General features: G+C 43.1%; 1 protein-coding gene across 1 annotated transcript in view; it reads left to right on the top strand.

The window, feature by feature from the left end:
* Window positions 1-14,614, top strand: part of LOC126092007 (tubulin beta-1 chain-like) — a 93,090-nt gene extending 78,476 nt beyond the window's left edge. The window contains exon 5 of the mRNA XM_049907383.1: window positions 14,461-14,614. Coding sequence (XP_049763340.1) covers window positions 14,461-14,614 — 154 coding nt within the window. The remainder of the gene's footprint in view (window positions 1-14,460) is intronic.
* Window positions 14,615-17,007: the final 2,393 nt, after the last annotated feature.

Genomic DNA, 17,007 nt, shown 5'->3' on the forward strand with positions numbered 1-17,007 from the left:
AACTTAGCTGGTCTCCACATGTCATATTTGACCGCCCGTTGTACCCGTTCTTTAAATGTCCTCCGTGTTCTCAGTGGTATGTCGTGGGGAGCGGATCGAACCGTCCTACTTCGCCTACATCGGTCAATCGTCCGCTCCAAGCTGGATTATGGGAGCTTCGTATACTCCTCTGCACGGCCATCCATCTTACGCCGCCTCAACTCCATACAACATCGGGGTTTACGACTTGCGATCGGCGCGTTTTATACTAGTCCCGTCGAGAGTCTTCATGCTGACGCTGGTGAGTTGCCACTCACCTACCGGCGCGATATACTGCTTTGTCGGTATGCCTGTCGGCTACTGGCAATGCCTGACCACCCGTCTTATCGTTCCTTTTTTGATGACTCTCTCGACCGTCAATACGGGTTGTATGTCTCTGCCCTGCTACCCCCTGGAGTTCGCTTTCGTCGCCTCCTTCAACACCTTAATTTTTCACTCCCTGCAACCTTTAGAGTGGGCGAGAGCCACACGCCACCTTGGCTCCAGGCTCAGGTTCGCGTCCACCTTGACCTCTGCTCGCTCCCGAAGGAGGTTACCCCCGGTTCAGTCTACCACTCCCGTTTTGTCGAACTTCGAACGAAGTTCATCAACATGACTTTCATTTATACAGTTGTCTCTAAGACCAATGACGGGGTCGGGTGTTCTTTTATTGTCGGGGCACAAAGTTTCAAATACCGGCTCCATGGCCATTGTTCGGTCTTCACAGCTGAGCTCTTTGCCCTCTACCAGGCTGTTCTTTACATCTGCCGCCACCGACATTCTGCCATTGTCATCTGCTCCGATTCCCTGAGCGCTATCCAGAGCCTCAGTGATCCGTACCCGGTTCACCCTTTCGTGCACCGGATCCAACGCTCTCTTCAGCAGCTGGTGGACGTCGGTTCTCTGGTTAGCTTTATGTGGGTTCCTGGCCATGTCGGTATCCCTGGGAACGAAGCTGCAGATGCCGCGGTCAAGGCTGCGGTCCTCCAGCCTCGGACAGCTTCTTGTTGTGTCCCTTCGTCAAATTTTAGCAGGGTCATTTGTCGGCGCATTTTATCGCTGTGGCATGCCGATTGGGCTGCACTTACAGACAACAAGCTTCGGCCCTTGAAACCTCTTCCCGTGGCTTGGACGTCCTCCTCACGCCCTTCTCGGCGGGAGGAGGTAGTTTTGGCCCGGTTACGAATTGGACACTGCCGGTTCAGCCATCGCCATCTGCTGACGGCTGCGCCGGCGCCGTTCTGCCCATGTGGGCAATTGCTGACGGCCCGCCACATTTTAACGTCCTGTCCGGATTTTAACGCACTGCGTCTTGATCTTGGCCTGCCATGTACTCTAGAAGCCCTTTTAGCGGATGACCCACGAGCAGCTGCTCGCGTTCTTCATTTTATCAATTTGACAACCCTCTCTAAGGACATTTGATTATGCTGTTTTCCTTTTTTTTTTAATCCTATGCCTCAGTATGTCTTTTATCGTGTTTTCCGTTTCGTTGCTGTTCTAAACTTGACTCGCGGTGCATTCCTAACATAGTCTGGGCGCTAATGACCGTTGAAGTTGTGCGCCCTAAAACCACAAAAAAAAAAAATAAATAAATAAAAAAAAACCACCATCAAGTTTGCAACCCGATCATGCACGGCGGCAAGCTTTAGAAGTGGAACAGTTTCTAGGTGACGACGTAATAATTGACCGCAGGTCATCATTGGTATCCATCTCCCTACCACCAGCAGTGTTGTCTATGTCACCTTAGTAAGTGACAAGGTGTGCAACAGAATCGTACGCGCACATGCGAACGATCTTAAATTCAAACATCCTGACGGCCATATTGGGGCAGTCTCTATCGATTGGTCTCCGTACGATACGAGCCTTCCAACTCCCGTTCGAAGTTCCAATGGACGTAGTCACCGCGGCTTTCCAGCCTTACAGCAGAGTGGTCACCTACATGGCCGAAAAATAAACCACCTTTACTACGTACCCGGTCCTCAACGGGGTACGACAGATCAAAATTGAACTGACAAAACATGTATCATCCTATCTTGTCATCGGCGGACGTAGGGCGATTATTATGTACGACGGACAGCCACGCACTTGCTCCTGTTGTGGCCAAGGACACGTCAGGTCGGATTGTCTCCGACTACGGCTTGCTCAAATCCCATCAGGTGAATCTATGACTCTTTCTAAGGTGACGACCCTTCCCCTCAATTATGCAGGGGTTGCACGGGCGGTCACTCTTCCCGATACCGACCACATTCGTGCGATAGCCGCCCCCGATAGCGAGGCCACGATGGATTCTGCACTACCGGATCCAGCCACTATAACGGCGTCCCCTCCTGCGAACTATCACCTACCGACCTTGCAAGACAGCACGGATGACAGGATGGACATTGACCCACGCCGACAGAGGATTTTCTTCTAGACACTGGAGCAACTGAAGAGATCCACCCACATTCGGGTACCGAAACACACGTCCATAAATAGTGTCCCCCGCAGAACATAAAGAGACGGCGACGTGCTCCTCTGGACGAGTGCTTGCAGCGAACGTCTGACATGGACTGTGGACAGTCCGAGGACGGTACCGGCGATGCAGAGGCCGCAGTAACATCCCATCCAACAGATCGGCATAGTGACGGCTTCAGTCCCTCCGAACCCACATTACAGCAGGATCACAAGCAGGCAGCCACTGCCGATTACCAGCCAGTAGCGCCGAAGGAGTCTGCTCTGAGTGCCGCAGCAGCCACCAACAGCCGATGGTATTTCATGGCGACTGGCGGACGATGGTGACTGAAACTCCTTGCCCATCGTATCGGACGACACGCCGGGGAATTTACTCCACCAGTGTTGATCCTTTTCCGCCATCAGATACAGTGACGAGACAGTCTTACAAGGGTACTGATGGACAACACGGGTGCTATGGATGGACCTCAGACTTATCGTGTTGCGACTATAAACATCAACACTATACGGACGCGCGCTATGTTATCCTTGCTTCAGGATATGTTGAGTTCTACTTCCCTCGATATAGCCTTTCTCGAGGAGGTGTACGTCGACGACTTCCCAGGCATGTACGGTTATGACGCATGCGTCTCTTCAGATTCCCCCACGGGCTACGGAGTCGTTGTACTCCTTCGGGAAAGGATAGTGGCGGACGATATCCTCATTCTGCCTGGGGCAAGAAGAATGGCACTCACAGTACGGGGTTTTCACCTTAACAATATCTACGCACCTTCCGGAACGGCCAAAAGTCGCGAACGTTAATGATTCTTTGCGGAAGACGTCGCCCCGCTCTTCCAAGGCCACCACGACCATCTGGTGTTTGGAGGTGACAACGCGTACTGGCACGCAGAGACCAACTCCCACGACATAATGCGTGCCCGGAACTCGAGTCGCTAATCCGAGACCTGCAGATGGTGGACACTTGGGAACATCTTCACGGTCACCGACAGGGATTCACACACTTCACGAGTCACTCTTCCAGTCACATCGATCGGATTTATGTCACGCTGTCATGCCTCTGGGACACAAGATGCAGAACTGTGGCCTGCAGCTTTCTCGGACCATTCCGCCTACATCTGTGCTATCACCGTAAGGCGACATAAAGTGTGGAGAAGCCGCGGCCCATGGAAATTAAACGTCGCTCACCTGTCGTACCCGGATTGCCGCCAAGCCGTTGAGGATACGTGGCATTCGTGTGAAAATCTCCTCCGTGCATATCTCACAGCGATCCGCTGGTGGTTGGACTGCGTCAGACAGACACTGAGGTGAACGTTGATAACCTACGGTCGCGACCACGCTGCTTGGCGTAGACATAAACTCGATTTTTACTTCAGTGTCCTGCGCGACTGCGATGCTATGGCGCCGTCTCCGGAACGACAAACGGCGGTCCACCGTGCTATGCTCAGATCATCGCTAATATGAGACGCCACCTAGAGTGGGGTGGTCATCCGCTAGAGGGCGCAATATTGGATAGCGAGCGAACGCCCGTTTATGTTCCACGTACTTCGCGATCGTCAGTGACGCCAAAGAGCGCTGATACGATTCATCGACACGGAGGACGGCCATCGCCTCACCACACGACAAGACATAAGCATAGCGTTCTACGAACATTATTCCCAGCTCTGTTCAACTCAGACACCTGATTGGTTCAAATGGTTCAAATGGCTCTGAGACTTGGGACTCAACATCTGAGGTCATAAGTCCTCCAGAACTTAGAACTAATTAAACCTATATAACCTAAGGACATCACACACATCCATGCCCGAGGCAGAATTCGAACCTCCGACCGTAGCGGTCGCGCGGTTCCAGACTGAAGCGCCTAGAACCGCTCGGCCACACAGGCCGGCCGCAGACACCTGATCCAACAGCACTGGAGGACGTCTCTCATACGATATACGGCACCGTCACCCCGGCGATGGAAGCGGCCTTGATGGAAGAAATTACGGAAGAACGTTCAAATGTGTGTGAATTTTTGAGGGACCAAACTGCTGAGGTCATCGGTCCCTAGACTGACACACTACTTAAACTAACTTAAAGTAAGTTATGCTAAGAACAACACACACACCCATGCCCGAGAGAGGACTCGAACCTCCGGCGGGAGGGGCCCCGCAGTCAGTGACATGGCGCTTCTAACTGCGCGGCCACGCCGCGCGGCCAATTACGGAAGAAGAAGTGATCGACGCCATTAGAAAAGGAGCTCCTGATGGCTCCTGGTAGCCTCTACTTGGAATTTTACCGGACTTTTCAATATTTATTAGCCACCCGACAGACGGATATCTGTCGCGAACTGCTGTTCTCAGAAGTATCGCTTCCTGCTGCCCTTGTAGAAAGGATCATTATTCCTATTCACAAACCGTCGGTTGGGTCACGGATGCAGGACTACCGCGCGCTGACGATACTGAACTGCGACTTTAAAATCTTTTCTCTGCTGTTGGCGGCAGGAATACATCAGACCTCACAACACGTCATCTCACCCGATGAAACGTCATTAGGAGGCGACAATAATATTCAAACAGCACTCAGTGAATATCGTGACTCGATCTCACTGACGAGGGCATGTCGTCTCAAGGGTGCGCTGGCGTCAATCGCTTTCAGTCAAACTTTCGATCGCGTGGACCACGACTATTTGGGAGCGGTCCTCCAGCCTATGTGATGATCACAGCCATGTTTCACTTCGTCATGCGACTACTCCATGGCGCGACATCCAAGGTGATCGCCAACGCAGCCCCTCACCATTTCTCGATTGACCCGCCAAGGCTGCCCTCTGTCCACTTCAGTTTATGCTGTTGCCATGGAACCACTCCTATGCGACCTGCGCCAACGATTAACGGGTATGGCGTTACGAGGCCACACTTTCCGATGTAAGGCATACACTGACGACCTTGTGATTGTCATCCTCAACGACAACGATACCGTCAGCGCACTGAACTGGATACCTACAAATAGCATTGCCACTGGTAATCGCACCAATGTCTCAAAATGATGAACATGGGGGCCGGACTGCCTGAGGACAGCGTCAGCCCCTTACAGCTCAGAGATAATTTTAAATGCCTCGGCATTAATTTCGCAGACGAAGAAGACGTCAAGAAAGAAATACAGACAAGGAATTGCAGGTGAACTGACGATTTCTTGTGTCAATTAGGTAGCGGCAACTGTTCGGAGTGCCGCTGAATGCTCTGATAGAAGGGAACCAGCTGAATAATATATGGCATACGTGGTAATGCTTTCTCCTTTTGCAGTGGCCATTCACTCGTAAAGAACTTCTGTGGGCCTCTCTTGTTCATCTCCTCCCTGTAACATCCCAGAACTCATTGTGCAACTATTTGTTTACCGTCTGACCTGAAGTAACGAAATCTTTTGTGAACAATTCGGACGTGCATCGTCATGCTTCGGTTTCGAGTCGTTTGTACGCCACTCCTGTGGGCATTTTCTCTCCTTTCCTCGCTGAAAGGTCTGACTTAATGCTACTTGTGACTGATCTAGCTCTCTTCGATGACTTGGAGAAGCTGATCCTCAGCCACCAACGCATTAAAAATAATAGAAATGTCGTCGACATATTGACAATAGAAGTAACTTGCTTCGAACTACCCACTTTTCTACCGAAGTATTCACATTCTAAATGGATTACGAAGACGTCAACTGTAAAACCTGGTAGGCAAGTGCCCAAAGCGAGGCCATCAGTTTGTACGTGATAGGCCTATTTTCTGTTGAAATGGAAATGATTTCATTGACTCTTACAGCATAAGCCTCCTGTATTTCAGATTTTCTCGTATGAGGGAGATAGTTTCAGTGATGTGAATGTTAGTTTACATACTTTAAATGCCTAGTGACAGCAAAATGCAGTTCTGTGGAAATGCGCTATTACCAAGTGCACTGACCAATTTCTTCCTACTGTGAATCGAGAAATTCTCCTCAAAAACAAACTTCTGACGCAGGAACTTCTGTATATATTTTGAGGTAGGTTCACTCGGCTAACCGATGTCCTTGGACACAGGACGTATCGGATAAACTAGTTTATGTCTTGATCTGGGCACTTCACGTGGAGGCTTTAGAGTTCATTACTTTCTGACTAGCAGCTACGTCACCCCAAAGTATGTTTAAGCAATCTTTAAGACATGTCTTGAGCTCTTTTGCGTATTGTTCCGTTGGGTCATCCTCAATACGCTGAATGTTGTTTTCGGCAAAGAATGCTAGAACCTAGCCAATATAATCTCTTTTGTAAATAACTACCCTTGTCGGCGCGTAAAATAATTGACTCTTTTGACTTTAACTTATCACGGACGGTTTCTGCTGATATGGCCTTTATTATACTTCTTACGAGAAGCTATTTCTATAAGCTCCCTAGCTTTCGATGAGATTCTGAACTTCTCTTCTCTACAGCGCGGAATAGCGTCGATAGGTATTTTCAAATGTGCAACTAAGGATGTTGTCAATTTGCCGTCTAGTCTCGGTGTATACAAAGTTTTAAGCCTTTATCTAACAACCGGCTGTACTGTCGGTCAAAAACTATATTTGGCAAGTTAACCACCCTCTCAGCGAATGAAAAAGGAATGTCACCATTTCAGTCATCCCTTTGTCACGGGATAATAGATTATTTTTAGCTTTCTTACCTTACGAGAACGGCTTCGGGTGAATAGTTGGCTAGCACCCCAAACAACAAAGATAATTAATTTCATTAAATAATGTAACAGGTGATGCGAAAGAAATTTTACAGCTAAAAAGAAGGCATGGTAAGATAGGAGATTGATGTTACCTTTTTCTTTATCTAGCTAGAAGTAACTAATCTACCACATTTCAACAAGTCTCCAATGTGACATTGATTCTTGCGTGTTCTCACTTGCGCATGGAGATAAACGGGAATGAAATTTTCTCGAAGAAGATGTTTAGTGAACAGTATGCCAATAGTCATCTTCATTAATTTATTTCACATTTCCTTAATAAAAATGTGGCCAATTTGGAAGCCTAACGTGGCATTTATTTGTAGTATTCATTCCACTCCATCGTTGGATGACTAATACAGCAACCGGTTTTCATGTTTATATTGAAAATAAAAAAAAATGGCTCTGAGAACTATGGGACTTAACTTCTGAGGTCATCAGTCCCCTAGAACTTAGAACTACTTAAACCTAACTAACCTAAGGACATCACACACATCCATGCCCAAGGCAGGATTCGAACCTGCAACCGTAGCAGTCGCGCGGTTCCAGACTGTAGCGCCTAGAACCGCTCGGCCACTCCGGCCGGCTTGAAAATAAAACAGTCACTTTTGCAAAAGGTTGTTTTATTGAAAAACAACGCGTTTCGCCGTGGTTAGGCATCAGCAGATTATCTACAAGGAAATAGGAGGATAGTTAAATAACTATCCTATAAACGTTATGAGGAATGGTTCTAAGCTGCGCCAATAACTTAATTAAAACCGTAAACAACAGTTAAGTAAATCTGTCAAATAAAATTCGTTCCGCCAGCTACGAAAGCTCTACGTCAACCACACACACATAAAACCGCTTTGATAAAAATCCAGTCGTCAGAATAAGGAGCTGTAGGACCCTAGACAGGAAATTTCGAAACTCAGCCCACAGCCACAAGGTAAACGACTTCGGGAAAGAATCATAGTACGTCACGTAATCCGGATGGCCCAAATTAGCTATTCAATAATTATAATTTTCATTACATTTTAATCTTAATTTGATCTTTTTTCTAAAGTATAAGTTAATCACTTCCATATTCCCCTTGTCCAACACGTATACTAGCGCCGACTGTTTTGCTTTCGTTGAATTATTGCGTCTATACGCGGCCATCTGCAGGTTAGATCGCTCAGCTGTTTGGTATCCAGGCCAATGTGAGGTACGCAAGACGCTAGGCTGTGCTCTGCATGCTGCTTTCCTCTGATCAGTTTGTCAGACATCGTTTGCGTTATGGTCGTGAGCTGATTTCCGAAATTTTATGTCTAGGATCCCACAGTCTCTTTTACACGTAGTTACTCTGACGATCTTTCATCCAGACGGTTGTAAGTGTACAGGGTGGTCCATTGATCGTTGATCGTAACCCGGCCAAATATCTCACGAAATAAGAGTCAAACGAAAAAACTACAAAGAACTAAACTTGTCTAGCTTGAAGGGGGAAATCAGATGGTGCCATGGTTGGCCCGCTAGATGGCGCTACCATAGGTCAAACGGATATCAGCTTCGTTTTTTAAAATAGGAACCTCCATTTTTAATTACATATTTGTGTAGTACGTAAAGAAATATGAATGTTTTAATTGGACCACTTTTTTCGTTTTGTGATAGATGGCGCTGTAATAGTCACAAACATATGGCTCACAATTTTAGACGAACAGTTAGTAACAGGTAGGTTTTTTAAATTAAAATACAGAACATAGGTACGATTGAACATTTTATGTCGGTTGTTCCAATGTGATACATCTACCTTTGTGAACTTATCATTTCTGAGAACGCATGCTGTTACAGCGTGATTACCTGTAAATACCACATTAATGCAATAAATGCTCAAAATGATGTCCGTCAACCTCAATGCATTTTGCAATACGTGTAATGACATTCATCTCAACAGCGAGTAGTTCGCCTTCCGTAATGTCCGCAGATGCATTGACAAAGCGCTGACGCATGTTGTCAGGCGTTGTCGGTGGATCACGGTAGCAAATATCCTTTAACTTTCCCCACAGAAAGAAATCCGGGGACGTCTGATCCGGTGAACGTGTGGGCCATGGTATGGTGCTTCGACGAGCAATCCACCTGTCATAAAATATGCTATTCAGTACCGCTTCAACCGCACGCGAGCTATGTGCCGGTCATCTATTATGTTGAAAGTGCATCGCCATTCTGTCATTCAGTGAAACATCTTGTAGTAATATCGGTAGAACATTACGTAGGAAATCAGCATACATTGCACCATTTAGATTGCCATCGATAAAATTGGGGCCAATTAACCTTCCTCCCATAATGCCGCACCATAAATTATCCCGCCAAGGTCGTTGATGTTCCACTTGTCGCAGCCATCGTGGATTTTACGTTGCCCAATAGTGCATATTATGCCGCTTTACGTTACCGCTGTTGGTGAATGACGCTTCGTCGCTAAATAGAACGCATGCAAAAAACTCTGTCATCGTCCCGTAATTTCTCTTGTGCCCTGTGGCAGAACTATACACGACGTTCAAAGTCGCCGCCATGCAATTCCTGGTGCATAGATATATGGTACGGGTGCAATCGATGTTGGTATTGCATTCTGAGCAGCGACGTTTTGAGATTCCCGTTTCTCGCGCAACTTGTCTGCTATTGATGGGCGGATTAGCCGCGACAGCAGCTAAAGCACTTGCTTGGGCATCATCATTTGTTGCAGGTCGTGGTTGACGTTTCACATGTGGCTGAACACTTCCTGTTTCCTTAAATAATGTAACTATCTCGCGAACGGTCCGGACACTTGGATGATGTCGTCCTGGATACCGAGCAGCATACATAGCACACGCCCGTCGGGCATTTTGATCACAGTAGCTATACATCAACACGATATCGACCTTTTCCGCAATTGGTAAACGGTCCATTTTAACACTGGTAAAGTATCACGAAGCAAATACCGTCCGCACTGTCGGTATGTTACGTGATACCACGTACTTATACGTTTGTGACTAGTACACCGCCATCTATGATAAAGTGGAAAAAGTGGTCCAACTAAAACATTCATATTTCTTTATGTACTACACGAATATGTAATAAAAATGGTGGTTCCTATTTTTAAAAAACGCAGTTGATATCCGTTTGACCTATGGCAGCGCCATCTAGCGGGCCAACCATAGTGCCATCTGGTTTCCCCCTTCAAGATAGACGAGTTCCGTTCTTTGTAGTTTTTTCATTTGATGCTTATTTCGTCGGTTACTATCAATGGACCACCCTGTATATGGGTGAACTAGAGCTTTGGTAGCTGGCGCAATGAACTTCATTTGACAGTTTTACGCGGGTGTTGTTTAGTTAAATTATTGACGCAACTCAGAACCGTTCCTTATAATGCTTATAGGACAGTTATTTAAATAGCCCCCATTTTCCTTTCAGATAATCTGATTAGGCTATGACTAATAACGTCGAAACGCGATATTTTAAAATAAATATACCTTTGCAGTCATAATGAAAACCGTTGCAGTATCAATTAGCCAACGAAGGAATGGTGTGAATATAGAAAACGTCACAAAAATTCGATTGCCATGTGGTCTCCTTGTAAGGCCATTGTGTAATAGGAGTGACGTATTGTCAGAGGACAGTACGTGTTCTGTGTCTCCTCCACACTCGGTTCTTCTACGTTACGGATAGCAGATGTAGCGCAGTGACTGGGCTGGAAAATAGGAAACGTATTCCATAGCTAAAGTACGAAAGTCAGAACTGCACACAAATTTCGTAATAAAATTCAATGCAGCTCAAGGTTAGGTGTGAGGGGTGGACATGGGACACGGGCTTCTCGATTCAGCGTGTGTTCAGAGTGGCCATCAGCTTCTTTCTGCACTTCCCCTGTCATACGAGGGTCACTCCAAAAGAAATGCACTCTATTTTTTTAATCCATCTTTCATTCTACATGTTTGAAAGTTTTACAGTGTTTAGATGCATCCTTTAGGGAACAATATTTTCATTTCTCCACATAATTTCCATCCCTCTCAATTGCCTTACGCCATCTTGGAACCAGCGCCTGTATACCCGTACGGTAAAATTCTGGACCAACCTGTTGGAGGCACTGTTTGGAAGCGTGCACAAAGGAGTCATCATCTTCAAACCTTGTTCACGAACAGTCTTTCAGCTTCACAAAGAGATGATAGTGACATGAAGCCAGGTCAGGACTGAAAAGCAGGTGCTTCTGCGTTGTCCATCCTAGTTGTGTCATCGCTTCCTTGGTTTTTTGAGTGACATTGGGCCGTGCATTGACGTGCAACAGCAAAACATCCTGCTTTTGCCTATGTGGTCGAACACGACCCAGTCGAGCTTGAAGTTTCTTCAGTGTCGTCACATATGTATCAGAATTTATGGTGTTTCCACTTGGCATAATGTCCACAAGCAAGAGTCCTTCGAAATCGAGAAACACTGTAGCCATAACTGTAGCTGGCCGAGCCGTTCTAGGCGCTACAGTCTGGAACCGCGAGACCGCTACGGTCGCAGATTCGAATACTGCCTAGGGCATGGATGTGTGTGCTGTACTTAGGTTAGTTAGATTTAAGTAGTTCTAAGTTCTGGGTGACTGATAACCTTAGAAGTTAAGTCCCATATTGCTCAGAGCCATTTGAACCATTTGATCCATCAAGAAGTGTCAGCGTGCGAACAATTCAAAAAACATTATCGATATGGGCTATCAGAGACGAACACTCATTCGTGTACCCTGGATGACTGCACGACATAAAGTTTTATGCCTCGCCTGGGCCCGTCATCACCGACGTTGGACTGTTGATGACTGGATACATGTTGCCTGGTCGGACGAGTCTCGTTTCAAATTGTATCGAGCGGATTAACGTGTACGCGTATGGAGATATCCTCATGAATCCATGTTCCCTGCATGTCAGCAGGGAACTGTTCGAACTAGTGAAAGCTCTGTAATGGTGTGGGGCGTGTGCTGTCGGAGTGATACCGGACACCTGATGCGTCTAGAAACAACTCTGACAGGTGACACGTACGTAAGCGCCCTGTCAGATCACCTGCATTCATTCATGTCCATTGTTCATTACGACGGACTTGGGCAATTCCAGCAGGACAATGCGACACTCTACACCTCCACAATTGCTACAGTGTGGCTCCAGGAACACTCTTCTAAGTTTGAACACTTCCGCTGTCCACCAGACTCCCCAGACATGAACATTATTGAGCATATCTGGGATGTTTTGCAACGTACTGATAGGAAGAGATTTCCACCCCTCGTACTGTTACGGATTTATGGACAGCCCTGCAGGATTCATAGTGTCACGTCCCTCCAGCACTACTTCAATCCATGGCATGTCGTGTTGCGATACTTCTTTAGGTCTTCAGTGTATGTTAACAAATTGCAAAACCTTCTAAACAGTTCACGCTAACTAATTCCACATAAGCATGTTTTTTTCGAATTTACTTCTGGTCAAAAAGCGATTCTGGCATCTGGAATTCAAGGTTTTTGCTATACTTCCCTTTTACGTTCCTGTGATGAAACTTCCATAGAAACTTTCGCCTCCAGTATAACTTTCTTTATATCTAACAAAGAAGTGAAATAACAATTTCGATAGATCTAGCTTTACAAATTTTTAATGTAATGATATATTTGCCTAAAGATTTCATCGCCTGTTTTATCCCCTTAGGGGCTGCATTTCCAAAACCGGTGAGCTATGAATTTCTTATTATTTATAACAGAGAAACCAAGTATAAATTACCATAAAGTTATCTTTGAAAATACTTTAATATGAAATAATTTCATAGAAATTCTCATAGCTTGCTTCACTCCTTTGGGAGGCTGAACTTACAAAAAGGCTGAAACACGTTATTTTCTGTTTTTTGTTTTTTTTTTCGTTGTGACTGAGATACGAAACACCAATTTTCATACTTCTTACTTCAAGACTGAATTAATAGCTACATATTTTCAAAAAGCCTTTCATCCCCTATTTCACTCCTTAGGAGGGAATTTCGAACAGTTCAGTCGTAAACCGTACCTACAATACAAGACCGATACCTTCTCCAAATTTCAAGTTCTTGTACTTAGCGGTTTGGACTGGCCGATGACGAGTCAGTAAATGAGACTGGTCCTATTTCACCCCGTAGGCGTTGAATTTCCAAAAACTTCTGACTGAGAAGCCAAGTATTAGTTTTCACAGATTCAGCTTTAAAAATGGTTTCACAATGAAATACTTTCATAAAACTTTTAATCCCCTTAGGTGTAGAATTTCCAAAAACAACAAAATGCGTGACTCGTCCTGGCAGATTAAAACTGTGTTCCGGACCGAGACTCGAACTCGGGACCTTTGCCTTTCGCCGGTAAGTGCAAGAGCACTTTTAATCTGCCAGGATGTTTCATATCAGCGCACACTCCACTGCAGAGTGAAAGTCTCATTCTGGGAACGAAATACGTAGTTTTTTATTTCTAGCACAGAAGCCAAATACAGATTTCCACAGATGTATCCATAATGAAACATTTAATAAAACACTACATGCCATATTTCACCCTATTAGTGGCTGAATTTCCAAAAACTCTGAAATGTGGTACTGTTTAATTGTAACTGAGGAATCAAATAAGAATTTTCATAGATTTAGCTTTAAAAATGCTCTACTAATTCATTAACATGATTTATTTCCAAAAGAATTTTCACCCATTATTTCACCCCCACAGAGGTTAAATTTCCAAAGGTGCTGAGACATGTATTTGTTTATTTCTGGCGGAGAAACCAAATACCGAATTCCTTAGGGCTAGCTTCAGAATTGCCTTGACAGCGATACGTTTTCAAAAAGCCTTTCATCCCCTATTACATCCCCTTAGGTCTGAAGCATCGAAAAATCTCTGTGACCTACGAGTCGATGAATAACGTCTAGAAATCGAATGATTGATAGAACATACCTGACGTAGCGACTGCTGAAAAATTTTGTCATGCATCTATGCAACTCTGAAATGTATCTCTGCGTTCAGCAAAATTTACTTGGTATGCCATATTAATGACGTACTTTCTGAAGTCCCCTTCACTTCAGTGTCCATAATTATAATTCACTAGCGGAACCCAATATTTAGGTTGCGATACATAGGCCTACACAGATGTGGTCAGACTTCCACTAGTCAAACATTAAAGTTTTATTAAAAGCTGTTTGGCAAACAAAACAAGAAAGTAAAACAAAGGACATAGTTCGATACAAACGGAATAATTCATGATTTAGCAGACCTCTGCTTCTTTTAACATGTTTTGAAATAGAGGAATGCTAATGCAGTGAGCAATAACGTTCTGCTTCTTAATTTCAGGTACACTGGAGAGGGCATGGATGAAATGGAGTTCACTGAGGCGGAATCTAACATGAATGACCTTGTTAGTGAATACCAGCAGTACCAAGAGGCCACTGCTGATGATGACGCAGAATTTGATGAGGAGGAAGAAGTAGAGGTTGATGAGAATTAATCTTAATCACAAGACACAGAAAGGTAGCAGTCAACAACCATTTGTGGTGAAGGCGAATTGTGACACAGGTGGCATTACTGATAAGACTGCATGTCTCTTACAAACTCACTGGCGTTGTGATACTATTGCCACATCATTATACTGGTTATTTAAAAGATTCATAAGATGTTTCACTAGAATTGTCCTGGATTCTACTCAGAAGAAGTAATTTTAAGATTTTTCATCAGTTTTTCACAATTATACAGTTATACATATATACAATTATACATATATACAATTATACATATATACAATTATACATATATACAATTATACATATATACAATTATACATATATACAATTATACATATATACAATTATACATATATACAATTATACATATATACAATTATACATATATACAATTATACAATTATACAATTATACATTTATACAATTATACATTTATACAATTATACAATTATACAATTATACATTTATACAATTATACATTTATACAATTATACATTTATACAATTATACATTTATACAATTATATATTTATACAATTATATATTTATACAATTATATATTTATACAATTATATATTTATACAATTATATATTTATACAATTATTCATTAACTGTCCTGGATTCTACCCAGAGCAAGTAATTTTGAAGCTTCTTCTATCATGTTTTATACATTTATACAATTACAAATTTATACAACGATTTATTCATACAGTTATATAATAACTGTCCAGGATTCTATCTGTAAGTAATTTTGAACCTTTTCAATCATAAGCTATACATTTACATAATTTTTCACTTACAAAATAGTGCATGAACCACCTCGATTGTACACAGAAGAAGTAGTTTTGAAGATTTTTCAATCATAGTTTATAACTTTATGTAATTATACATTTATACAATTATATATTTATACAATTACACATTTAAACAATTATACATTAATTTTGTGAGGTCTAAGTGCAAGGTAGAAGTGATAGTTTCAAGTTCACAAAATCTGAAAATTGATTTTGTACTTTTAATGTACTGATTAAAGTCACTATGTAGCAATTCAAAGGTGAACTTGTTATTTAAATACCTTGAAAAATACGTCAGCACCAACTATGTACCAAACTGTTTTATTTTGTTCTCAAAATGAATTTTATAATGAGGCATCGAACAGTTGTACACAACAATACAAAAAATAGTGTTCTCTCAAAAGATAAAATAATAATAAATTAAATAAAATAAATAATTAAAATAAAAATGGAAATTTAAATAAATACCTGAAAATGTAATTGTCATTGACACATATCTTACAATCGTAATATTATAAAATTGTACAGATCAACACACTGGAATGTAGTCATTACAATATTGGAGCAACGAAGCAGTTTCAACTAATCAACTGAACATTTAATTATGACATACAATGACATTATTTATGATCTAAGTGAGCGGAGCAGTACATTTAAGACATTGTGCCCAGAAAAAGAAAAATGGGTATAAAATTGTCTGACTGTCCTGCTGTTGGTTACCGAAGAGTTTCACTAAAGTTGTTTAAGTGACTACTGAAATAGTTTCTGTAGAAAAGACCAAATGAAGTTTTTGGCCTCCCTTTCTTCTTGATTTGTAAGACTTCGCAATGTCTTGTGGTGAGATTAAGTTTAAGGAAAAACTGAAACAGAAATTGGTGAAATACTTTGAGAAATGTATTGTATAAAAGTAAGAAATAAAACACATTAGATAAACATTTGATGTAACTTTGGATAATGATCGAAACATATTCAGCAAATAAAGTTTCTTTCCCACAAATTGAATAAATTTTGCATCTGCAGGTTGATATTTATTTTAGTGAACTGTCGTCGTTTTGGCTTTTATCAATCACTGTGACACAGATACACTCAGATGAAAGGCCATCAGTTTCTGCATTGTCAACACAAACTTATTTCCAGATATTTGTTTTGAGTCCACACTAACGTTGAGTACTAGTTGTGATTATGTTTTCAGCAGTTACTATGAGGGCTGTATTTGCCAGGTATTATTTAAAACTGTCAGCTTCAATTAATCACTCATAACAGCTGCGGTTTCTTTCTTTTCTTCATACAGGCCGTGAATATTTTGTATATAGGCATATGCACTCTCACATTGAAATAATCTGCAGGGTTAAAGTTGATATTTATTTGTGGATGTAAGTTGCTATGAGAATGTACATCCTTATATTCTTCTTGGAGACAGGTTACAGACCTATACATGCTGTAAGCATCCAACACATAACTTTAACCTGGATACAAATAAGCTAGCAGCTAGAATTTTCTAGCACTTCCAGACTGATATGTGCACCAGAAAAAACTCAGTCAGACCGCTGCAAAAGGAATTTTCACCAAGCTCCGAATGACTCAAG

The sequence above is a fragment of the Schistocerca cancellata genome, chromosome 7 (assembly GCF_023864275.1).
Source record: "Schistocerca cancellata isolate TAMUIC-IGC-003103 chromosome 7, iqSchCanc2.1, whole genome shotgun sequence".
Lineage (NCBI taxonomy): Eukaryota > Metazoa > Arthropoda > Insecta > Orthoptera > Acrididae > Schistocerca > Schistocerca cancellata.